Consider the following 25,784-nt stretch of genomic DNA (forward strand, 5'->3'; position numbering starts at 1 on the left):
GCCCTTTTGCCAGCTGACGGAGACTCTCATTCCAGGAGGAGGAACTACTTGGTGTGGAGTGAGTCCACATGCCAAAGTGGACTGCGTGGTTCTCTCCCCAGGGCAGGTCCCTCCAATGCCCAGAGGTGGGTTTGCAGGATACACTTGGATGTGTTTGACCAAGGAAAGAGGGTGAGTGAGGTCAGCAGGCTCCCCTCCTCTGGGAGTACAGACGCTCCTTAACTTAGGCAGTTATGCCCAACAGCTCTATTCTAAGTTGGAAATAACGTAAGTCAAAAATTCATGGAACACAGCCACCCTCCCAGACCTCACAGCTTAGTAACACTATACAGTGTCGTTTTGCTGACACTTGTGACCACATGGTGCCATGAGAGATTATCTTACCAAAAAATGAAAATAAAAAATTTTGAAACATAGTTTCTACTAAATGTATATCATTTTTACACCATTGTAAAGGTTTTATTTCCAAAACTGTTCAGTCTAACCATTGTAACTTTGGGGCTTTCTGTGTTGGGCCTAAGGAGCATCTCCTTAGAAATAGCAAAAGGAATGTCCTTCATGGGTGAGAGGTTGGGGACTTGAACTCTGATTCCCCGATCATTTACATTTTCCAGTATTTAAATTTGGACACTTCTAGTCACACCAATGATTTACTAGGCTTGGTCATCTTTTTTTGGGTGGGGGTGGGGGTTCGAGACAGGGTTTCACTGTGTAGTTTTGGTGCCTGTCCTGGATCTTGCTCTGCAGACCAGGCTGGCCTCGAACTCACAGAGATCTGCCTGGCTCTGCCTCCCAAGTGCCAGGATTAAAGGCATGTGCCACTGCCGCCCGGCAGGCTTAGTCATCTTAAAAAGTTGTCTGTGTCTAAATGCTAAGTGGCTGCCTAGGTTGAGAGAATCCCATATGCTGGGTGTATTAGAAACAGCAGGGTGCTTATACACATGCTTCTGGTACCCATCAAGGCCAAGATCAAGGTCCCAGCAATGTTGATGTGTGATAAGGATCCATGTCTTGTTCACAGGCAATCATGTCTTTGCTTTTCTCTGACATGGTGACAGGAAGGGGAGCTGTCATTCCTCAAAGGCTCACTGACTAATATCATCACACTGGGACCAGGGTTTCACTATATTCATGTGTGGTCCCAAAACACCTGTTTTGATTTTTCCAGATGTTTCTCTATAATGTCAGTAATGGAGACTGGAGATATGGCTCGGCAGGTAAGGGCATTTACTGCTCTTGATGAGGACCTGGGTTCGGTTCCCAGTACCTACCTGGTGGCTCACAACTGTCTGTAATTCCAGTTCCAGGAATCGTATGCCTGCTTCTGACCTCTGAGGATACCAGGCACATACAGAGCACACATACATACATGTAGGCAGACACTCAAACTCAAAAAATAAAAAAATAACACATTTTTTAAAATGCCGATGTTGTCTGAACTAGTAACACAAACCCAGAACACAGCAGCAAATCCACATTCTTTAATGAAACCATCATTTTTAGACAAGGGTTACCATCTCCCCCATGTTCTTGCCAACTGACATTTTACATGAAATGTAAAGTTACTCGAAATAAAAAAATACCCTTATATGTATAGATAACACTTTTCTTTTTTTTAAAAGAACCTTTTTAGATTTGGGGGTTACTGATCAGAAGTTTGATCACAATCTGCAAAGCTTAAAACATCTATGGATGCTAAGGGGCCATCTCTTCCCAAACTCCATGAACAATACCAAGAAGTCTAAGGAATAGCATGGGGGCCAGACTGACGGCATGTTCTTACGTGAAGCTGCTGCTTACCTGTGGTTAGAGAATTATCTAAACAGGCTGAGCAGTCTAAGAATTCCACGACTGTGTAGAGGGTACACTGAGAGAGAAACTTGAGAGAAAACAGTGAATCGATACATAGCCTCATGTCAGCTCTTTGGAGTTTCCCCGCCTTGGATGCAGGTTCCTGCTTCTGCTGATTCGGAGTGATAGACCTAGGGCACAGAGACCCAGGTTCCAAATACTTCCTTAGGTCATTTGTCCTAAGAGTCAGTTCTTGGGTCTTAGAGCTTCATGACACCCACAGGCTCGGTCCCAGATAAAAGGGAAGGTAAACTGAAGAGCTAGCCTTGAGACCTTTCCTCCATACACATCCAGGGACGTTTTTGGAAAGGACACTGAGCAATTGGAAGGGCCAAGGTGGGGCAGCTGGGTCTTTCTGTGGAGTGGACTATTTTTGGAAGCCAGACTGCAGTTCTTTGCAGGACCTGCGTCCTGTGTGAATTCCTGTGGGTGCCGGCTTCCAGAGAAGGGGGCCCCCGGCAGCTCTTGTTGAATCAGCCTGTCTTCTGGGAGTATGTCACTCACAGGCCTAAACAAGGGCTACCATAAGAGCCGTATTGTTGTAAATGGCCTCTGCTAGAGCCGTGTGCTTCTGAAAAACATTCACACTAAAAGAATGATCAGTGTGTCACCACAGTGGCAAACCCTGTCTCTCCCCAGCTCTGATTTTCCATGGAATTTGTCAATCTTACTTAGACTTCTAAAGGTTAAAAATACAGAATTTTTGTCTCTGTGGAGTGGGGTTGGGGACAGATACCTTATGTATCCTGATTTCTGGTCCACCCTTCACAGACAAAATGAGACAAAAGTATATCCTAAACACACACACACACACACACACACACACACACACACACACACACACACACACACACACCAGAGCAGTGGAATCTACCACAGTTGGTTGATGGGATCAAAACAATGGGAGAAGCTGTCCCCGGGTGGGTGTGCCAGCAATCAGGACATGAGAATGGAGACGGAGCCTCAGTTCAGGGCCAAGAGAAGCTGGAAGAGAACTTGGTTTTGAAGGGAGATGGGTCATGTGTGGGGCCAGCACCGGAGTCTGATGATAAGCCACAGCCAGTGGGTTGGCACTGCCATACTGCCCTTATTAAGGCTTTGATAGCTGATCCTTACATACATACATAGATACATATATACAGACATATATTATTATTATTATTAATAATACTTGGATTTTTTTTCTGTTTTAAGAACAAAATGCTCCCATGCATTCTTTCCCCTTTCTTTGTATCATTCTAGTTTTTTGCTCTCAGCAGTCACTTTAGTTAGACGTTGTCCTCTGGTTGGTGTACTGGGATCTTTTTAAAAAAAGAAAATCCTTCAGCTTTCACGAACACTTTCTTTAAAGTGATGGTTCGTCACAAAGGGATTCTGGCGCTCGGGAGCTACGCCATCTCTAATGGAAGCAGGCTCCTGTGCCGCCCTGTGTTCACCACCAACCCAACAGGACTTGCGGTTATGTAAACATTATTTTAAAGTTATCCCAACATAAATGCTCTTATAAAGCTAACATACCACAGCTTTTAGCTCATAATGCCCAGAGATGCCTTAATGAAATGCCATTCAAAACTACCTCACTATTTCAATTATGCTTTGAGGTGCTAAAATTATGTAAACATCACCCGTCTCTAGAACAAGTGTCAGAGTGTTGAGAATTCTGCGTGCAGTGTGACGGCTGCATCCTTTAACTGCGGCAAAGTAGCCAACACGCGCTCTTTAACCTGTCTGGTGACATGAAGTGTGCCACAGACCCACTTGTTCCGGAAGATGACGACTCTTACATAACTTGGAATTACTAGTTTTCACCTAGTGAGACCTGAATTGTTCCTGAGATGACTTGGCGGCACGTCTTGCAGATGCTGTTTGAACTGGCTGTCCAGGGGTTGAGGTTCCCTGGAGCAGATGCCTCTGCCTCCACAGCTGGGAGTGTTTGGAAGCCGGCGGGAACCCCAGCACAGGCGGCATCCTCTCAGCCTCTGAGTGTCATCTCAGCAACCTGGGAGTGCTCACCAGTGAGTGTGCTGCTGGGTGTGACCATGGATTCTCCCTCACGAATGGGTACCAATGACAGGAGCACCCTAGAGGAAGCAAGGATGGCCAGTAACAGGAAAAGGCATGAGATCTTCCAACTCCATGACGCCAGTTCCCAGGCTAAGCCTCCCTCTGTGCACTGAGATGCCTCTTTCGCTCTTGGGTCCATACATAGTCTCAGGTTTCCTGATTGGCTTGACTCTGAAAGAGCTAAGTCAAAACTCCAGCCACACGTGGAACAACTCGGCCACGGCCAAGCTTTTGTCCTCAACGTCCAGTGCTGACAGAAGGCAGCCGAGTTATCAGGAGAAGCTGGTGTTGCCTGTCGCCTATGGCAGCCAGTCCGGAGTTGAGGATGGGGTAGCCCAGGCTGGCCTTTTGCCCCATAGGAGCAAGGGCACAGTTTTTTTGGTCACGAACTTCAGATTTTAACCTCCTTTAGAAGCTGCAATCCGTAACACTGCAGCTAGAACCAATGGGACACTCTTTCTCTTCCTGTTGGCCAAAGGCATGTACTTTTCATCCAGATACATAGTTTCAAGGATGTAGTTTGAGTTTTTGTTGTTGAGAAAGATACTGTACACTGGGGGCTACTCATTCATGGGTGTTTAAAACATCCTTTGTCTCTGCCTTGCCAGAGCCTTGATGCTATTTCCTCATGTGCAAGGCATCCTGGAACTTGGTGCTGGTGTATCGGGCATGAAAGCCTTTCTTGTTGATGGTGTCATCCGTGTGGAATCGAATCATCAGCGAATCCCCTGCAGAGTAGATTTCCTCTAATGGCTGGGAAAAGAAAAAGGAAAGCTAGATTTTAGGTCAGTCTGTTATTGTTGAAATGTAGAGGAGTGTGTAACTGAGATGGGGCCCAAGGATGGCCATGACTGCCATGAGATCACCAGAAGCTCTGACGGGCATCCAAGCAGGCTCCTTCTCAAAGGAATATTCCCTGGGCTCTACTTTACAAAGTTGAGGCTAGATGCAGAACACATTCAGCATCTATTGCTATCAGGGCCCAGGAGGCCTGGCACTGGCTACCCACATCCAGATCTCATCTAATGCAGACTTTTCAAGTGTGTAAGAAGGCAGGCACTGGCTACCCACATCCAGATCTCATCTAATGCAGGCTTCGCAAGTGTGTAAGAAGGCAGGCACTGGGTCCACGTTACATGTGAGGAGCCTAAGAGTCAAGTTCACATAGGTCAGCAGGATCCACACTTGGGTCTTTCTGCTTATCCTGTGGATCTCCTGTGCTGTGATTTATAACATTGTGATGTGTCTGCCAGGAAACCTGGAGTGAAGATCGCTGTGCAGGTCTACGCTTGGTCATGGCCAGCAAGTGGGTGGAGCTGCTACATTTGTGTCAGGAGGCTTCTGCCAGGTGGTCTAGAGTGGGGTTAGAGCCAGATGCCAAGCCACTGCCTGCCAGATCCTAGGTGTGCCACAGGGGACTTCTTACTAATTAAGATCTCTAAGGGGCTCCTCTTCATGCACTCCTTGGTTTCAGAAGTTTTATCAAAGGCAGTGCATCAGGAGGTCTCATTTGTCTTTTCTTTCTTTCTTTCTTTCTTTCTTTCTTTCTTTCTTTCTTTCTTTCTTCTTCTTTTATTTTTTTGGGGGGGTGAGGGGTAGACAAGGTAAGACAGAAGACTAACCATTCAAAGACATGAATACCAGGCTGAATGTCTGTTTTGCACCAGAAGCAGTGATGATTCCAAAATGATTTGCATAAGCCTAGGCAATAGTAAAGAAGCATGAGCAATCAGCAGAGACAAGGGTTGAAGCCCAGGACAGATGGTGGGTGTACCATGTAATGTGTTTAGGGAGTGGCTAGGACTTTGTACTCACTTGTGCCTGCCTATACACCCACTGGGCACAGACTGTATGTCCACCCTGAGTCAGGTGCGGGAGATACAGTGAGCCCAGGAAGTGGATAATAAAGAGAAAAATAATGACCTCAGATATAAACATTGTGTTTATACCAAGTATGATGTGTGATCATTTGTAATCTATACTTGGTTTTGCTTATGATAAGAACTGTGAACATAGTGAGTATATACTAACATAATGAATTAATAAAGCCCAAAGGCCAAATGAAAATGAGGAACAGGACTCAAAGGCAGAGGCAAAGGGAGAGAGGATGAAGTGCTCTCCCTCAGCTGATAATGTCCTTTGTGTGACCGGAAGGCCCCTGGCTCCTCCCAGCCTGTCTCTGGGGAGGTCTCCTTTCCACTCTACCACAGCCAAATGGACTCCCGGCTGTGGCTCACAGTGGCAGGATTCTAGCTAGGCGTGACATCAGGAGGTATCCTGTGCATCCCTCAGACTCACCCCTGAGCCACAGAAGCGGCCAAGCCTGGGTGCCGAGCTGTCGTAGCCATCGTAGGCCTCCATGTAGTCGTAACCACAGTCTGCCTCTTCCTCGACTTCGAAGGTCCGGAATACCAGCTCCACGCCATAGCCGTCCTCCGCCACTATCACCCAGTCGCAGTGGGCCTGGCTCGGGTAGTTGTTGTCCCCAAACTGGGCATGAGAATAGAGCTCTTTGGTCTGCACGCCAGCCTTCAGCCTGCCCCCGCACTCTGCAGCAGAGAGAGAACAAAGACTCACTCTTCCCCTGGGCGTCAGCCTGTTGCTTCTCAAAAGCTTCTCTGAAGTCCGTTGCATGCCTTGCAGGAGGGGATGGGCAACCTCACCATCCTACTGCACGAGAAAGAGGCTGAGGCCAGTGGTGCAGCAGGCAGGGCTCCCAGGGGCATCCAAACGGGCCCAATAATGCCACTGAAAAAGACTAGCTGCTGCCCTCTCTCCCCACCAAGGGGGAAAAAGGAGCCAAAGAGTAGCTTTCCTGACTGGTTGCAGGGGTGTGACTGATCTAACTATTCCAAGCCTTGGAGGTACTGGAAGCAGAAAGGACTCCCACCAGCTGTAATTTATAGTGATGCCAGTAGGGGGCGATAAAAGCCTATCAGAACTGCAGCTGAGCCCAACAACACAGAAACTTCAATTTCTACTGGAAGGATCCATGAATGCAGGCGTTAGGGTGGGGTGGAGGAGTGGGGGTGGGGATGGGGAGGCAGAGCTGCTTTTGGTGTGGATTGTGGACTATTTAGTTCTTAACATCCCAGCTGGAGTTGTTCACCTGGGTTGGCCCGGCCCTGTCCTTACCCTGGCTACCGTCTCTTCATGCCTGACCTGCCTCTCAACTCAGGAGACATACACTGAGCACAGAGGGGGCCTGCTGCACCACCACCACCCCAGCACCCCAGTGACCTGTCACTCTGAGCCTGGGTTCAACCATTGCCAACACTCGCAGGTCAGAAGGAGGTTAACACCTCACAAGCAGTAAAGCTCTGCCCATCCCTCCGTCTGCTTTCTGGGCTGGGGTGACTATATATGCTTGTGGTTCTCAAGCCCTGTCCTGTCCTTTGAGGTGCCCCCATGCTCCGCAAGCCCTGCTGTAAATAGTCCTTTTATGAAAGTCTGCAACTATTTCCCCAGCATGCTCCAACCTCCCACTGAGACGCTAACCCACCCAGTGCACCTCTGTTCCATTTCATTTTATTCTGTGTGTATGGGTGTTTTGTCTTTACGTTTATACGTGCACCGTGTGCTTGTAGTGTCTGTGAACGCCAGAAAAGAGTATCAGATCCCCTGAAACTGGAGTTACAGACAGTTGTAAGCCATCACGTGGGTGCTGGAAATCAAATCCAGGTTCTCTGCAAAAGCAGTCAGTGCTCTTAAGCACTGAGCCATCTCTCTGACCCAGAGCACCCATATTCTACTCAGTCTACAGGAACAAGAGGGTGACGTCACTCATCTGTGACCTTAAACTCCTGTGGGGGAAGTATAGATCCTCAAGAAGCTACAGAGGGTCTCATGAGGGGTGGGGTGTCTGCCTAAGCAGGGAAGGCTAGACTGATTGGACATGGGAACTGTGGTTCTGTTTGCTCTGAGCCCTGTTTTCTGGCTCTGACTTGAGGGGGCGGAGCACAGGGGGAAGGGCTATTACAAAGAGCTGCAGTGGGAAAGGAGCTGTTAAAAAGAATGGCAGTGTCCCCTGATCATGACCTCCTGCTCAGGACCAGGGACAAAAGCCGCTGCCGGCAGGTTCTTGGGCAGCCCCTGTCTCTGCCGCAATTCAATGTCAGGATCAAAGGGTCCGCATTCCTCCGCAGGGCTGAGACTGAGTGGAGCAGAGTCCACTTCCTTATTGGTTTTCTTATATTTAACAGTTAGATAAGTTAGAAGCATACTTATTTTCTTCCAGAGGACCCGGCAGAGCTGCTGACTTTTGGAGTGCCAGGAATAAAAAGGAAAAAAAAATGACAAGGAAAAGCAACATTTTCCAGAAGTGGCCCCTCAAGAGTAAAATGGCTGCTCTCCACCACTCAGTTCTCAGACCTTTGCACTTCACGGGTCAACAAGACGACAAGTGCATTTTTAAGGGGGAAAGAGGGAGATGGAAGGGCACCAACAAAGTGTTGCCCACATCCAATTTTGTCAGCTAAAGGCATCCAAAGAGAACAACCTCCAGCCAATGGCGGCTGCTGCTGTTTCTTTTAACAGGGACGGTTAAGGATGCCATTCTCCTCACCCCACCCTGGCAGACAGACCGAAGGAGGTCCTTCATCAGCTATGAGCCTGGGAGGTGCTCAGCAGTGGCCCGCACCTGTGCTGTGCACAGCCTGGAAACCTTTCCTCTGCACCGAGGTGTCTGAGTAAAACCTGAGAAACAGGCTGCTGCCCGTAGCCACCACAGGATCTGGCTTCTTGCTGCCACAAAAGCGGCCGAGGATGGGGGCCAGGCTGTCCGTCCCATCGTACAGTTCCAGGTGGTCATAGGCACATTCCTGGTGCTGCTCAATCTCAAACTCATTGAATGTCTGGAGATGGGAGAGCAGAAAGTGAGGTAAGGATAGGGCATTGAGAAGGGAAGGGGAGGGAGGGGGCACACAGGACCGGGAGATGTCTGTCTGCCAGCTTTGCAGGGGTGCCCACCATTGCCATGATGATGCAACATCCAGTCCCAGGCTGCCAACCACTCAGAATTACCTCTTCGCATCCCCCTCCTCTAATGCTGGAGGTCAGCTGGGACTGAGTGCTCACCCATGCTGGTGGTTGTGTTACAGGCTTTACAAATGTCCCTCATTCAGTCTTTGCAACCCTGTCCCACGCATGATCCCTGCAAGAAGATGTCGGATGGCTTTTCCAGGGTCCTCACTGGTAGAGCTGTTATGGAACATGGGAACTGTGGCTTCAGAGATGCTACTGTTAGCCTTTTCCCACTACCACACACTTGAAATTCCAGTGCCTTTGAGCAGGGCCACCCTGTTCTGCCATCAGCCTCAAAGTGCTGACATTTGTTGGGTATTTTTTTTTCCACGCCAATAAATTATGGGGATTTTCTCACTTAAATTCTAATGACATTATGGAGATCTATTAGTATCCCTGGGGAACAGAAGGAGAAACTGAGTAATAAAGAAGCTAATTGGAGTGAAAATTGAACATGACCCAGTGCCAACCTTCTCCAGGTTAACCATAACCAGATTCTGCTGTCTCTTTTCTTCCTAGCCCTCCACCAAAGACTGTCCCCAGTTGTTGGCCTGGGAGCTGAACAGTTTCAAGCCATACAATGACTGACTGACTGATCGTCTGCCTGCGGTGTCAAGGTAAGCAGGGGGTATTAGGTAAAGGCTTGACTAAAAGGACAGAGTGGAAAGGGGGACATTAGTTGTATGTTTGGGGGTCACACTCTGTAGTTTTAAAAAAAGGCAGAGTTCAGTCAACATACCCACCAACCATGTTCCAAGGAAATATCTTGTGTGCAGACACCTCAGGTTAAGGCATCCCATTTTGCAGATTTGAGGTGCACCCCCCACGCCCACCCCCTGTACGCTGTTCTTCCTGATCATCAGGAAAGGATGCCACCGAGGAACAGTGCATCTTTCCACAGATGGCAGTCTAGGGCAAAGGTGGCCTTTCAAAGGCTCTCAATCCTTAACTCACCCTCATCCAGATTCCACACTGTTCTGAGAGACCCAGGGCAGAAGAAAGCAGTTCCTACACTGGCAGCACATGTCATGTACAGGAAGTGCCCAAGGCGCATGCCCTATGCCCTGGGGTCCCTTTGTTGCCCTTGATGCCTTGAAAGCCCATTAATTATCCTTGTGCAGCAGGAAACTCCCTGGCACGATCACCTGCAAATCACCATGTCTCTCTCTGTTCTCTTCTCTCCTCCCTGCATTATTAGTCAGTCATTCATAAAGTCCATCTTGCTCATCTCAACAGTCTGAGGTGTTTTGTGTATGTGCGTGTGCATGTGTGAGTGTGTTCCTATGTACATGCGTGTGCATATGTGTCTCTGAGTGTGTGTGTGTGTGTGTGTGTGTGGAGAGAGAGAGAGAGAGAGAGAGAGAGAGAGAGAGAGAGAGAGAGAGAGATTCTCTAGCTGTTAGTTGCTTCATATGTCATACACTACAAGTCAGGATGGGGGGGCTAAGACATGGGATTTGGAGAACAGACTTTTTTTTGTAAATAATGAAATATGCTGTGCAAGACTACATATCAGATATATGCAGACGAGACTTTAAATGCAAGGCAGTTGTTGCTTTTTTAACTGAAGGAAGAATTAGCATAGTGGTCTTACTGTTAATTGAAAAAGATGTAGATTGCAGAGAGTATGAATAATTGTATTTATTCTATGTGAGTGATCTGAGCGAAGAAAAAAAAAAAGGTACATGTTTTCCCATGTGTGGGAAACTTCTGGAGAGAGTCACAACTTTCTAGAGTGGGATTGGGGGACCTGAGAACTTTCGGCCTTCCCCTGTCAACCTTCCGTGTAAATTAAGTCGTTTGTTTTCTTCTTCCAGAGTGTAATGTTCTGTGAGAGAGCTGCTCTGGAGACAACTGAGTCCCACACAGCACTGCACACCGGTGTGGTGGCGGCCACCTCACACAGTGCCACCGGAAGAAGTGCTGTTACAGGGCACGCTCCCTTCATCTGCCCAGCAGCCCCCACTTTGAGATTCATAGCATCTTCCCATTCCTCAGTAGCACAACTGAGACCTGGGCATGCTCCATGATGGACACGGAGCAGGACTTGAACTCATGTCTGCCCAACACCAAGGTTTATGCCCTTAGCAACCTAATGAAACAACTCACAATTTTCACCCTGTGGCCTGCGGTTGACGAAATGTTCCACGTACATTCCTTCCGGCTGGGGTATTTGTCAGGCCAGTTGGGGCTCATCAGGGTCCCCTCTGCACTGCTGATCTTGTATGCACAGCCAGCTAGAGGTCAGAAAGGGACACACAGAGCGGTCATTCAACTGAGGCCGGCATCACAGGGGAGTCTCAGGGTCAATACCCAATGTATGGGCAGCCAGCCTGGATCCGGTGTGACCTGGTGCTGACTTTGTTTGAACGGGCTCCGGAGGAGAAACCTTTCTGTAACCATGACTCTTCACATGGAGGCTGGCACTGAGAACGTGGTAGAGTCAGCACCGGGTGAGAGCACAGGCCCTGGGGTCAGGCCGAGTTCAGGAGAGCACTGGTTCTACAACTCATGGGATTAAGACCTCTCTGTCCTCATGCGTCACAGGAACGCCAGGCTCATAGGTGTGTGTTAATGTCACATGTAAAAGGCCTAGAGAGTGCCACCCATGGTGAATGTCAACAGAGATCCAAGGGTCACTATGCCTTCCCTCCATCAATCTCATCCATGGCCGGCCTGCTTTGCCCATATCACCTGTTATTAGCCAAGAGTGGTACCATGGCTTGCTTGGTGACTAGTATTTTGAGTTTGTCTTGCTCTGTGGTTAAGTGGTTTGCATGCATCCTCTCAATTTTTCCCATCTCCAAATAAGAAAGAGGCATGCGGTCTTCACATCTTCCGCCATCCTCCAAGTCCTTCAACTCAGAGCAGGGCAAGGCCTTTAGCTACGTTTATCACAGATACACAAACTCCCTTCGCAGAAGAAGGTAAACGCTAAGGGCAGGCTTCTTCCACAACGGCTGGACAAGCAAAACCATCTGGCTCTGAAGGGAGCAGGTGAAATTCCTGACATTCTCCTTCATTCTCGGTCCTGCCTGGGGCACTGTTACGACAGAGACGCGGGCCTCATATTTACAGACACCTAGCACACACAGTCTGCATCAGACCATCTCAAACACTTCCTAGGCAGGCTGTAATCCTTACAAAACCCCAAGGAAAGACACATGATTACCATGTTTACCCTGCTTGTCACAGAAGAGGAAAACGAAGCTCATAAGATTTAAGCAACTAGCCGAAGGGTACGTAGCCAGGGAAGGGCAAAGCCATAATTTAGAGGTAGGTATATTGATTCTGGCTTAATCAGTCTGCAATAGGCACTCATCTCGGGCCTCGTGACTAGCTGTCCCTAAGACAATTAATTGCTGTCCCACAGGAGAGCCACCAAAGTGAAGATTCACATGGAGCTCTCACGGCATTCTACAGACGGTGACTCCCCATGCCAGCTCCCGCCCGCATCCCTCCCTCACCCGCTCACACACCCAGAGAAGCCGGTGCCAGCCCAGCAGCTCCAGCTCACCCTCTTTGCAGTCATGTCCATTCTCGTGCAGTCGGTACCCATTCCCACACCTGCACAGGTAGCTCCCGAACGTGTTGACGCACTCCTGCTGGCAGCCGCCGTTGTCCTTGGCACACTCGTCCTTGTCTGCGGAGACCAATGGGCTCTCCTGAGAAGAGCTGCCTGCTTGCCGCTGTCCCCTGGGGCTCCAAAGAGCCTCCCAGATCATGTCCCCTTAAAGAGGTGACAGCCACGGAGAGGGGAATCTTTGTTTGGAATATTTGGGACATCCATTGGCCTCTTTGGGGTTCTCTGTGCTCCTAAAACACTTTCATGTGCGGAACATATGTTCTCTGTCCTGCTTCCCACCCAAGCCAAGGGCAGGTTCACATCAACAGCCAAAGCAGCAATGATGAAAATGACCACCATATACTGACTATTTACCCTAGAATGGGCCCTTGGCACTTCCTGTATGCTATTGTGATCTAAATTGATTCCCACTAGAGCTTAGGAGGGCATATCTGTACCCCCCCCCCACTTTACATGCAAAGAAACAAGTCGAGGCAACTTCTATGCAAGAAGCTTATTGTGACCCGGAGGTTTGAACACACACTGTTCCCCGTGTGTAGAGAGGTAAGTGTGCGGGCCAGGAGCCACACGGTGGCGGGTGCTGCCCACTTCGCCTCAGCAGGGCAGTACTTCAGGCTCCATTGTCTCGGGCCCCCTTGGGTTGCTGGGCGGGAAAATGAATGGGAATCGGGAAAGCCTTCGGAATGTCTGGCCCCCAGGAAGTGCTGGTTGTTACAATTACAGTCACGTGAGACCCTAGTGCTGGCTCTTACCCTGTGGTTCCTGAGGCTCTGGAGGCATGGACCTTTCCATTGCCACCTTCTTCCTGTAGTAAATGAGGCTCTGCCTCCATTCCACCCCCTCCTTCCTTTACCCCGCTCTCTATGTGCCTCGGGGATTAAGGTGTCAGCCTTCCCTCGGGACTCTCTTGCCATCATAATTGTGGTGTTCTAGAACAGTTCACATTGTGCCTTCACCCTTGTGTTTTTATGGGAACAACCAAAACCCTATCCAGAGCTCTTAGAGTGTAAACTGACGTCACAGCCCAGTACGGTGCTCCCCTCCCCCTCCCTTCCTAAGGCCTCCCACTGACACTCATGGGGGCCCTTACCTCCTAAGACCTAGTTTCTCTGTCTCCGGGCTCTGTGCGTAAGCATGGAACTATACCCCTCATTAGGGCCTTGCGTACCTGCCTCTGAGGAGATTCCTGGCCCTCTCAGCTCCATCCTGCCTGGCCTGGTTTGATCATATGATTTGTAGGCTTCCCTGCTCAGAACCTACATAGAGCTTTCCCTCCTGTCCCACTGCATCCCACTCTTCAGCCAGCATTCATGGCTCATTTTGACCAAGGCTGCCTGACCTGGCCCACCTGTGGCTTCCCCAGGCACAATTATGGGTCCTGCTAGTCTGGTCTTACAAGTCTTTGTAAACACCGAGACCCACAAATCCAAGCTCGTGACACCCCCTCTTCTCCAGACCTTGGTCAGTTTCTGTCTAGTCATACTATCTCCCCCTCAGCCTTTCAGATCTGGCCCAGATGGCACACTTCAGGCAGAGAGGCTGTGCCCACTGCCTCAGGTCCCCTCCTCCAAGTATCGGCCCTCGTCAGGCTACCCTAAGCTGGGACTTACCGGGATGCTGTCTTTCCGGCCTCTCCAACCAGGGCAAGCTTATGCCAGGCTGGATGCCATCCAGGCAACCTCTGAGCTCAGGTCTGTGCTGTGCCCATAACACAAAACAGAACTTGCTCAGGGAGAGACCGCCTACCCCCAAAAGTCAAAGACAGAACTCTGAGCACCTATAAAGCCAACAAATAATGGGCCTGCTTCAATGCTGAGCACTAAGAGAGAGATCCAAACACCCCTCTGAACAGGCCACACTCCAGTGTGACGTGACCAACAGGACCCACTACATGTTTTGTGGTGTCCTTGAATTCCAATTTCTGACTCATAGAACTTAAGAGAATAATTTTTTGTTTGTCTGTTTTAAGCCACATTTGGCATGTGGCAAGTTGTTGGGGTGTCCCCAGGAGATGAACCGGGCCACCAATATAAAAACCAGATGAAGAGGAAGTTGGAGGAGGCAGAGAGGAGGCTGCAGGAACTCAGGGTCCAGGAGTCTTCGGGCCTCTGCAGGCCCGCCCCACCTGCCTGAGAAGAAGTAGGCCCTGAAGCCTCGTTTGGAGACTGTGTTGTCAGACTTGAACTCCACACGCATGTTGTTGCCCTGCGACGTGATGACCTCGGGGGTCTCGGAGCCACAGAACTTGCCGTGAAGCTTGGCGTCAGGAGACAGGCCGCTGCGCACCTCTACGAAGTCATACTTACAGACCTGTGAGGGAACATGGGCCAGGGCAGTGTGCTTCCCCTTCCCCCAGTCACTTCATAGATGCGCCTCGGGGGCACTGATGGCACCCCGCCCTCTGTACCCTCTTGCCACCAAAGTTGTGATGCCCTAGAACTCTTGGACTATAAGCTTCACCCTTGTATTTCATATTGACAACTAAGACTCCATGCAGAGGTCAGGAGAGCAAACTGTCCAGTCCGTCCTCCCCTCCCCCTCCTCCCTTCCGAGGTCCTCCTGCTGACACACGTGGGTCCTCAGCAGAGTGTCCACCTCAGAACTACACTCTTCCCTGCGGGCGAATGTGCTCAGTCAACCAGCCCTGGAGCTGGAGTCCTCTGGATTGTCACTATGCTGTGAGCACCGGAGGGTGGCAGGGACTTCAGCTTTCCAACTGAGGCTCTGTGAGGTCAGCTGCCTGGCAGCAGAATACAAGCTCCTTCCTTGCTTCTACTTACTTATATCTTGGGCTACCACAAGGCCTTGGCTTCAGCAAAGGGCCCCTGCTGGGAGGAGATGGCAAAGGAGGGGGGAGCAAGGGAGGGGATGTCTTCGAACTGTGGCCACAGACCAACTCCACCATAGTCTCACAGGAACAAAACAATGCCCCGAAGGGGAAAGACGTTCGTCTGATGTCACCTGGCTCAGCAGTGGTGGAGCAGGGACTAGAATCCACATTACCTCAGTTAGCACAGAATTTTCTTTGAAAATAACTTAAATGCTGAAGGCCTAGTCAGTTACCTTCAAATGGCTATTTTGTTTTCTGTGAAATACTCATTTTGAGGAGGTTAGCCCCGATTGGCACCAGAGCCTTCCACGTATTGTTTTTTTGTTTGTTTGTTTGGTTGGTTGGTTGGTTTTGTTTTATGTTTAAAGATGTGTTTCATTTTTAGTTATATGTGTGGGTATGTGGATTTGTACATGTGAGTGCAGGTGGCCGTGGAGGTCAGGAGAGTTATATTTGGGTGTGAGCCACCCAACAAAGGTGCTGGGAATCGCACTTGGGTCCTCTACAAGAGCAGTGCTCCCTCTTAACTGTCAGGCCATCTCTTGAGCTTCCTGCGTTGGGATTTGGGGCATAGAAGTCTCTCTTGGTTCCCTGCAAGGGTGATGGAGTGGGTGAGAGCTAGGCCACTGCTGTTGTTGGAGTGATCGCCCCAGCTGGGCTGTGGCAGGGGTTTGTGGAGAAACACACGGAGCTCCAGGGGCTCCTCCTGTTCCCAGGTGCAGTCACGAGGCGCTCCTGTCACACTCTGGCTGTGGGGTACTGCCAAGGCCTCTCCTGACTTGACTATCCACCGCCACTTCCGAGAGACAGGGACGGGCTATTGACAGCATCCCTGTCTGCTGCTGGCCCTCGGTGCCTCTGTTCCCCTCAGATGGACACTGGTCCCCAGATCCACACCTCGGAGTTTAGGTCAGCCCTGACTGCTCTACCCCCACCTCCTGCCTCCTCACTCTCGATTCCATCTTCCTTGGACTCAGTGGAATGGACATGCAGCTGAAGTGACTCAATGAGACACCGCCCCTTCTCCACAGCCCCCAGTTCTGCCTAGTGTCCACCCCAGGTCTCCACCAGAAGCAGCAGCTTCACCCAGGCCACCCTGCTGCCTGGAGAGCCTGTCCTAGCTGTGAATCACTTCTCAACACAGCTACCACCCCATCGGTCACGGGGCAGAGACGTACGTCATTGCCTTCCAGCTCGAATGCCTTCAAACTGCAGGGAGATGCGGTACTGCGTGGGGGCCACCACCTGCCAGACACAGTTCTTGTTTGTGGGGTACTCCTTCGGCCACCCAGGGCTGGTGATGGTGCCATTTAGCTTGGTAATGAATCCACCACAGGCCACTGCATGAAGGGAAACAGATTTTAGACTCATCTGTTTTTGGTTCCAAGTGACTGAGATATCCCCCAAGCATCAGGAAGGCCTGCTGTCCTTCAATAATCACGGAAAAGTTAGACAATCTGAACCGACTCAGATTCTTTTTTTTTTTTTTTTTTTTAAATAAATGCTTTCCACTGAGGCTTTGGAAGGACAAGCTGGGGACGCATCTACTGCTTTTAAAGTGATGATGGAGCATCTGACCTGTTCTACAGTTGGGGGGCTCCCCAGGTCTCAGACCAAAGGAGAGTCAGAGATGTCTGTATCAAGCTACTCACTGTACCTGGCTTGTGTGAGCAAGTGGATTCGTTTAGATGGGTAGGTGGGCTGAACCCAGGCCACGTGGGAAGTAGCAGGTGAGGGGCTCTCAACTGTGTCCTGCCAGAGCACTCGTGGTTTTGTCATGGCAACCACATGAATTGTCCCCAGAAGGGGGACAAGCTGCAGCCTCTGTCTCCGGGTTTCAAGGATGGCTGGAACCTGTTATGTTTGTGACTGCCCCCACTTTCTTCTACCTCAGAAAAATAGGTGGCTCTCCTGAACACTGCTGTTTCATAGTCAGTCACCTGCCCGTCTCTGTCTCCACTTCTAAAACTTGTAATCTCCAATTCCTTGTCATTTCAGCTTGGCAGGTCCAGTACCAACCTTCACATGTCTTCTTGTCGGCAGCCAGCTCATAGCCAGGATCACAGGCACACGTGTAACTGCCAAGTGTGTTTACACAGCGTTGCTCACACCCACCGTGGTCTGGCCAGGAACACTCATCCACCTCTGTGGGAGGGAAAGTGACAGGGTTAAACTGTCACCAAGACGCACAGTGTGTCCCCTCCCTTCCACATCCTAAGGCTCCAGGTACATGCCTCTATGACAAGAGCTACTTCCAGTAACCACTTCCCCCAAACTCCTGTGTCTGTACTTGACAGTCATCTGCAGCAGCTAGAGTCAAAGGTGGGATCCTGATCACATAAACAGGGGCATCTAGTTATGCAGAATAGGAAGAGCCAGGTTGGAGAACAGAATTATACCAGGCGCCCATTCAGTGTGCATGATTGGCTTCATGAATCTCACCAGGTTCCACACCAGAGGCCTCATCATTTTAATACCATGGAATTAGGATTCTCTTCCATAAGCACAGAACTTCTTAGAGACATTCAGCAAAGGAAGATAATGGTGGGATGCATTTCTAGATGAAATGTACTAGCATCCTAGACAGAACTAGAAGTCTGCTGGGCAGCATTTTTATAGCAATTCTTAAGAACATACAGAAAACACTGGGCTCCTAGATTAGTCAGTGCTCCTGGGAGAAATTGTTGGGTAAGCAGGAAGGAGGCTTGGAGGTTGGGAGCCTAAGGGATTCAGCATAAACAGGTGCCCAGTGTTTATTAAACATTAAACAACAAGGAGTAGGATGCTATGAGCTTTGACCATAGGAGAAGGCAGGAGTCACTGTTAGCTCACAAGCCACTAAAGCAGAGCAAGTACTTAGCAATGGCCATCTCCAAGAAGAGTACCAGAAATGAACGGAAAACTACTCTGTTACCAGGCTATGTACATCTATCCATGGAAGCATGGAAGCTAGCACACAGGATGTGCCCTGCCTATGCCAGAAGAGGAGAATGAAGGAAAGACATCATTTAAAATGCAAAGTGGGTGGGTCAGGAAGGAGAGTGTAGGTCGGTGGCACCAAGGTAAGGAGGGCAGAGAAAGCATGAAGCTGTTGGCCAAATCTTGAAAGAATGAGTTGCACAAGCAAATGAAAGAAATCAGAATATTTAAGAGTTGGAAACAAACTGTAGAAATGCAACGCCCTCTCTCTTTTTCCCTCTTCACTACCATTTTCCAACTCAAATGAGCCTACTCTCTGCCCGTCTTCCTTGTCTGTGAAGCATGAATCCTTTGTCAGCCTGATTGCCCTTCTCTGGGGGGGGTGAGAGCTTGTCAGAACCCCTGCGCTTCATTCAGTGGTATTATACAGAGTCACTCTGAATATCAGGTGTTCTTGGACCCAACAAAGACTGAAATGAGTTTGTCACTGGGCACCTAGAGAGGTTGTGAACAGGGAAGTGAAGTTGTCCATGGCCATGAATTAAATGTAGTATTAAACATGTTGAAATGATGTTGAAGTAACTACTTGTTCATTGTGTTGAAATACACAAAGCACTTTCTTAGACATCTGCCAAAAAATCCGCAAAGATGAACATATACAGGATGATAGATGGCAGTAGAAAGAGTCTGGAGCCGCGTCAGGATGGATCAACTGATGTGATCCAATCACATGGACTTGGATGCTGCTTGTTTAACTCCCTGAGCTTCCCCCTAGTTTGAAAATGACAAGAATGGCCTTGGCTTTTGTGGTGGTTGGAAATTATGCCTGTGAAGGACTGGCGCGTGGTCGGTGTGTGGGGTGGTCACTTCAAACAGCTCGGGCAGAGTCTCTGCAATGCCAGCAACTGGAAAGACAACGCTAGGGGACAGTGGAAGGAGATAACAGCATGGGCCCATCCAGGTCAGGCAGAAAGACAGTGGGCAGCAGGAGAGGAGAAGGGCAAGAGCAGATGAAGGGAAGGGCTTTAAAGATGGGCCAGGGAAGGAGGAACAGACAGACGGGAGCAGTGCCCGGGTTTACAAAACCGACCGGAGGAAACTTAGAAAAGATCCCATGAGAAAAGACAAAGATAAATAAAGACTCATGGGGAGGGGAGGGGGGATGCTCCGATGCCAGGGGATGTGGAGGTTGTGGGCAGGGCACAGAGGTAAGAAAGAGGGGATCACCACTTCTTAGCACAGTTGTTGCTAGGTGATGGAAAAAAAAGCTAGTGGGTTGACTTGAATCAACGAAAGCACCATTCGTGTGGAGACAAAGGGGGTAACGCGTAAGGCAGGAGATAGAGAAGAGCCGCCAGCGCAGTGGGCTGTTGCTGTCTGCAGCACTGTGCCAGCGTCGGTCAGTGGCAGGCAAATGGGCACCAGGCTTGCCAGGGTCTGGTGGCTTCATGGCCTCCACAGTGCCACAGGGTATCACCTGCGCCAAGCCCACTGGCTCATGCTCACCCCACACAGTGCACACCTTCGAAGAAAATCTGAGAGCATGCAAGTAGAATTGGCTAGAACCCGAGTTTAGCCAGTTATGGCCAGAGCTCTGGCTTCTTTCCATCCCCCGAGATACACAGGAAAAGAAGGAGCCATTCTATGGCTCAATAATGAGACCCACACGGGGTCTTAAAATCATTTCAGAGACAAGTAAGGAAAGAGAACTTTGAGCACACTCCAGGACTTTGAAGAAATACCTTGAAGAAAGTCTTCATTGCCACCCTACATCCTGTATGGTCCCTCTGCGCTGGAATGAGAGTGTGTAGGGATTCAAGCAGGATTTCACACTCCTTGTGTAGGGCTGTGGGACCAGCCAAGCCCTGAATGCCACCATCCTTTCTTAAAGTAAGCAGACGTGCAAGGCTCTGCCTGTTGCCTAGCCAATTGGCTCTGAGGGGCTGCCATCTGGCACCAGAAGATCAGTGCTGAGGCCAGCTGGCACCCTGGCCAGTGTTATGGGCCAGCTGGGCCCCAGGCAAAGGCTGTTGCCAACTGGCATCAAGGCACAAGGTTCTCTGGCTCACCCTGGCTCTGCACAGGCTTTGTGGTTTCCAGCTCCCTCCCTCTGGCAAAGACACACGAGCCAGACACTGCGCTCTGGGGCATCCTGCTGTGCCCCACTGGTCAAAGGAAGCTGGGCAATAAGATGTTCATCCTGTCTCTTGATTTTTTTCCCTGCATGCCCCAATGGGAAGAACAATAACCCTACATCTCCCTTGGGACTCAGCAGCTTGCAAAGCATTTCCAGGCCATCGTTTTATTGGAGCTTCATAACTCAACAGATTTTCTTCTTTCTGTTCTACAAGGGGGAACTGGGGCTTCTGTAAGGACATGAGGCTGCCTAGCAGGGTGGTATGTCTTGAAGTCAGTCCTTCTGACAGTCGTCCCTTTACAGAGAACCTAGGAAAGGTATCTAAGAAGAGGCGGGGCCAGGTATGGTGGCTCACATTTGTGATCTGAGCTCCCTGAAGCTGAGGCACGAGAATGGCCCCGAATACGAGTGAGTTACAGGCCAGCCTGGGTTACAGTATAATACCCTCTCTCAAAAACTAAAATAATAAAGCAAAAATGAGGCACAAGAAAGATGGGGGTGGAGGTAAGGGTTGGGATTTTTATCTGTCACAGCCAGGAGACATAGAAGAGGAAGGAAGGCAGGACACCTTGAAGTGGGTATGGATGGCTGGACACCAAGCGGTACCATAATGAGGGAGCCATGAAGAAGGGACTGCAGGGATATTCTATCTCTACTGAAGGCTGTTAGCATGTTCCTAGCACCCAGCCACAGTAGACCAGACCTAGAGAATACTCTTGTGTTCTTATTAAGGAGGGTGTGCATCCTTTGGTGATCCTGATTGTCCATTCAGGGGAAACATGGAAGTGCTTCCTTGTGCTAGGTCTGCCTTTGTGATCTGGGTCTGGGTCCATCAAGGAGATTTGTTCCCTTACTGTCCTCCCACCCCCTCCCTTGAGGACAAGCATGGAGGATGGAAGTCAATGCCTCTGGAGGTGGAAGACCTGGGTTGCCTTTCTGGCCCACACCAAGGAGTGCCAGACAAGATTGTAGAGGGTCTGGGGTCTGGAGTCAGACAGGGTTCAGATCTTTAATCTGCCACTCATCTCCGAGTGACCCTCAGCAGCCCTTCTCAGCTCGGATCAATACAGTCCAAACCTAACTGGAATGGTTATTACAGAAACAAAATAATACCAGGTAAAGAAAGCACCTTGCCTAGGCCCTGGGACAAAACACAGTGAGCTCTCTGTTAGCAAAGATGTCATGCATGGGTTGTTATTAATTAATTCAGGGTTTCACTAAATACATTTGACCTGGTAAAATCACTAGGTCTTGAAGACAGGGTTCAGTAGGTAAAGTGTTTGCTGTGTAAGTGTGAGGACTGAGTTGAGATCCCCAGCACCCACATAAATGTCAAGTGCGCATGGCAGCCTGCTTGCAATTCCGACATCAGAAGGCAGAAGTATCCTTGGAGCAAGCTGACTAGCTAGGCTGGCCAAAATGAGAGACCCTGATTCAAAGGATAAGGTAGAAATCGTCTAGAAAGACTTCTAATGTCAGCCTCAGGCCTCACATGCACATGCACCCACACACACATACATGTACTCACATTCATGTGAACATGCTACCACACACACACAAACACACTATACCCTTCAAAAAATCACTAACTCTCATTTCCCCAAATAGAAATCTCCTTGCAGAAGCCAAGTAGAGCCTGTTCCTCACAGGTTTGAAGCCCACAGGGCCCTACAGCCATTCTGAATGAGCAGCTTCCCACCTACCACAGCCTTGCTTGCAGCTAAGGCCTCATATAGATTTGGGGATCTTTTACTAGGGAAAGTTTTCTTCCCGTGAATGAACAGAGGGCCAAACTGCTAAGCCATACCCTTGAAGAAATTGGCTGCGAAGCCCGCTTTATTGATGGAACCATCGGATACAAACTTCACCCACAGTCGGTTGGCGCTGGATTTGACAGCCTCTGGCTTCTCGTAGCCACAGAAGTGGCCAATCAGGGCGCTCTCCTCGGTGGGACCATCGCGGATTTCCAGGTAGTCGTAAGCACAGCTGTCATGCCTTTCGATCTAAAGCGAAAGACAGAGGCCACATGGATGCCACTGGCTGGCCTGGCTTTTTAACTCAGAATCAAAACCCAACCATCGCTCTCAAGTCTGAGGAGGCAGCTGTCCCTGTTGCAGAAGTTGGGGTGGCCAAGCTGGAGAGGGTCTAAGAGAAGCCAGGGAAATGGGCTTGAAATAGGCTTTTAGCTTCCAATTTTAACCCAAAGTGGAAACTTGTCTCTTTTAGATGTGAGTGTGTGTGTGTGTGTGTGTGTGTGTGTGTGTGTGTGTGTGTGTGTGTAGGCCACAGGTAAACAACCCTTGTTCCTCAAAAGCCTCTTACTTTGTTGTTTCTCAGTAACCTGGAGCACACCAGTTAGGCAACCAGTTAGGGATCTGCCTGCATTGCCTTCCCATCCCTGGGCTGACAAGGGTACACCATGCTTGGCTTTTTAAAATGAGTGCTTGGGACCAAACTCGGGGCCTCATGCCTGCAAGACAAGAAAACACTTCACTGACTGAGCCATCCCCCCAGACCCATCCCCAGTCCTTTCTGGTATTTTTGTGTTTTGTTGGTTTGTTTTTTTGTTTGTTTGTTTGTTGTTTGTTTGTTTGCTGAGACAAATCTCACTACATAGTCCAGTCTGGCCCCAAACTCACTTTCCTCCTGCCTCAACCTCCTGAGCGTTGCAATTTCCGTATCTCTGTGGAGCTATAAGAACCAGTCTCTGTAGAGAGCATGGAGTACGCATCAGCTCCCACTCGTTCTTAGGAACACATCCCAGCAGGGCTCACCTCAAAGGACTGGAAGGTAAGTCCCACGTGGAACCCATCCGCCACTGTGATCCTCCACACACATTCCTTGGAAGGTCTGTAGTCGTCAGGGTAGTTGGGGGACTGGATCTGACCAGCGTCTTTGGTAATGTCTCCCCCACACATGGCTTTAGAAAGAACGTATGAAAAAGAGGGTTGGTCTGTGGCCACGTCTAACAAATGCAGGTGAGTGGCTACTTATTGCCACTAGGTGGCTCCAAGAGCCAGGGTTTTCATCTGGGTCTAACAAAGCCCGCCTTTAAAGAGTTTCAACTCTAGATAGCCATATCCTCTGCACACCGGAACCATGGGGGAATCATTCCAACTGTGGGAGCCTGGCCACATCCTCAGAGTCTTACTCAAGTGGGCCTGGAAAAGGTGGTGCTGTAGAGAATTCATGTGCTTGCACACACACACACACACACACACACACACACACACTTCTGTGCATGCAGACACACACGTGCAAGCGCAGATGTGTTCACAATTTCTTTTGTGAAATAAAATTTTGGGTTCACCAAATTTTCAATGATTCAAGGCGAGGGGGACTTTGACACTTTTTAGTTCCATTCCTTTGTGAGATGGGAGAGTTAAAACACACAGAAGTGGCCCTCGGGGTGATCTTACAGTCCTCATACATGAACAGGGACCTCCGGGTAGTACCAGGTTTTCTTTTCACCGATGAGGCAAGAACTCTCACGGGTGGTCAGAGGCCACTGCCATCTCTACAGGACTCTACCCTGACACCATCCATACCCCACCTGGGCTGAGAAGAGAACTCAGTGGGCTTGAGACAGTGGTTGAGCTCAGCACACCTGGCCTTTGCCTGTCCAATGTGACAGAGGCAGTGTGCGGTACTCAGCCTGGACCCTGTGCTAAGAGCTTGACTCTCTAGCAAGCTGCTTTGTACACCTGGGAAGGAACCGGGTTGCATTAGAAGGACAGACACTTGCCAGTGGCCATCTGCCAAGAACAAACCTTCATATACTGCAAAGAAGCCCTTGCCCAGGATGCTGCTGCTGCTACGAAATTCCACCCACAGCCGGCTGTCTGAGGAGACGAGGGGCTCAGGTACCTTATCGCCGCAAAACCTCCCTGGAAAGGAAAAGGACAGTCAGGACACTACGGACATTGAGCTCACCTCACCACATCCTGAAGGAAAGACAGGGAGTAATCAATGACCCTTGAAATGACAGCTGATCCTGCAGTACCCTCGGGACTGAAGATGGGTCCAAGAGCATGCCCATGAAGGACTCGTGCAATCCAAGTACAGGGCAGAGTGCAGGCACCTCTCCCTGCCACGTGGGTCCTTGGTGGGTCCTGTGGTGGCTCTCAGGGCAGGGGATGGTGCTGAGCTATTGCTGATGTGTCTTTCTGATGACTCCCACACTCTTCCCTTTGGGACACTGGGCATTCTGCTGCCCTTGCCTCAGAAGTGGGGCCTGAGACCAAGAAACCAAAGACCAGAGACCGAAGCCTCTTAGCATTGAATTGCTCAGAACCAGATGTGATACCAAAGGCATGGAGTTGAAGAAGAGTGGGTTTCCCAGCCTGCTGGCTCAGTGACACCCAGAGAGGAAGACTGGGATGAAGAACTTCTGAGGAACACTGTGGAGCCCCATAAGGACTGACTCCTTGTCCTGTTCCCTCAAGCTAAGACAATGGCTAAAACAGAATGAAAAAACCACAGGGAGATTTAAGGATCTGGGAGAACAGAAAATGGTGTCTCTAGTCTCTGCACACAGCCCAGCAAGGCAACATGACCCAAGAGCCCTTGTTCTTTCTGGGTTCAGTAAGGAATTGTCCATGTGGCTTGTCCAGACCTTTGCTCACGACACAGTCATGCAAAGTTCCCCATGTCAGCCCCGATGTGACACAGCATCGTGACTACAGGCTCCTGAGAAAGAATGGAGGCCACTTTCCCATAGTTCACAGGCCTTGGGGAGCCATAGAGTGTCTCCCTAGCTTGGAGGAAGGTGTGGACTTGGATACCTCCTGAGCTGCCTCGACTTGAGGCAAAAGAACTACAGCTTAAGCCCAAAGTCTCACTACGTAGCCCAGGCTGGCATTGAAGTCACTAAGTAGCCCAGGCTGGCCTCAAACTTGCTGGATCCTCCTGCCTCAGCTTCTCAAGTGCTGGAATTATAAATATGTGCCATTGTGATCAGCTCTCAATTTTTTTTAAAGTGGGTGTTTTAACAATTAGCACCACATAAAGCCCTGGACAAGGCACTAGACACTATAATTATGCTTTATTCTTCTGAGAAATGTGGAAAGGCATAAGGCTGGGGAGGAAATAGTAGCACAAATGGGTTCTCCAGATGGTCAGCTCTGGTTACGTTCTTTGAGAAGAGACAGTGCAGAGGGGTGCCGGGTAACTCTGCGTCCTCCTGGTTCTGGCTGCCACCTCTAGCCATTTGGATTTGGTGGTGGTCATATTCAATGCAATAAAAGTTTTGCCAAAACTTTGGCAAGGAGAAACACATTAGAGGGGCTGGGGAAATGGCTCAGCTGGTCAAGTTCTTGCTGTGCAAGAATGAGGATTTGAATTTGAGTCCAGAAGCCACGTGAGAAAGTCAGGCG

The 25,784-nt window shown here is 49.7% G+C and overlaps 1 protein-coding gene across 1 annotated transcript in view; it reads right to left on the bottom strand.

The window, feature by feature from the left end:
• Positions 1-1,466: 1,466 nt before the first annotated feature.
• The window catches only part of Tll2 (tolloid like 2), a 117,953-nt gene continuing 93,635 nt past the window's right edge, over positions 1,467-25,784 (bottom strand). The window contains 12 exon segments of the mRNA XM_028889409.2: positions 1,467-4,668; positions 6,214-6,464; positions 8,555-8,768; positions 11,047-11,174; positions 12,455-12,580; positions 14,653-14,833; positions 16,532-16,555; positions 16,557-16,693; positions 17,373-17,498; positions 22,217-22,412; positions 23,184-23,329; positions 24,180-24,296. Of these exon segments, the coding sequence (XP_028745242.1) occupies positions 4,534-4,668; positions 6,214-6,464; positions 8,555-8,768; positions 11,047-11,174; positions 12,455-12,580; positions 14,653-14,833; positions 16,532-16,555; positions 16,557-16,693; positions 17,373-17,498; positions 22,217-22,412; positions 23,184-23,329; positions 24,180-24,296 (1,781 nt within the window). The 3' untranslated portion in view covers positions 1,467-4,533.

The sequence above is a fragment of the Peromyscus leucopus genome, chromosome 1 (genome assembly GCF_004664715.2).
Source record: "Peromyscus leucopus breed LL Stock chromosome 1, UCI_PerLeu_2.1, whole genome shotgun sequence".
In the NCBI taxonomy this organism is placed as follows: domain Eukaryota; kingdom Metazoa; phylum Chordata; class Mammalia; order Rodentia; family Cricetidae; genus Peromyscus; species Peromyscus leucopus.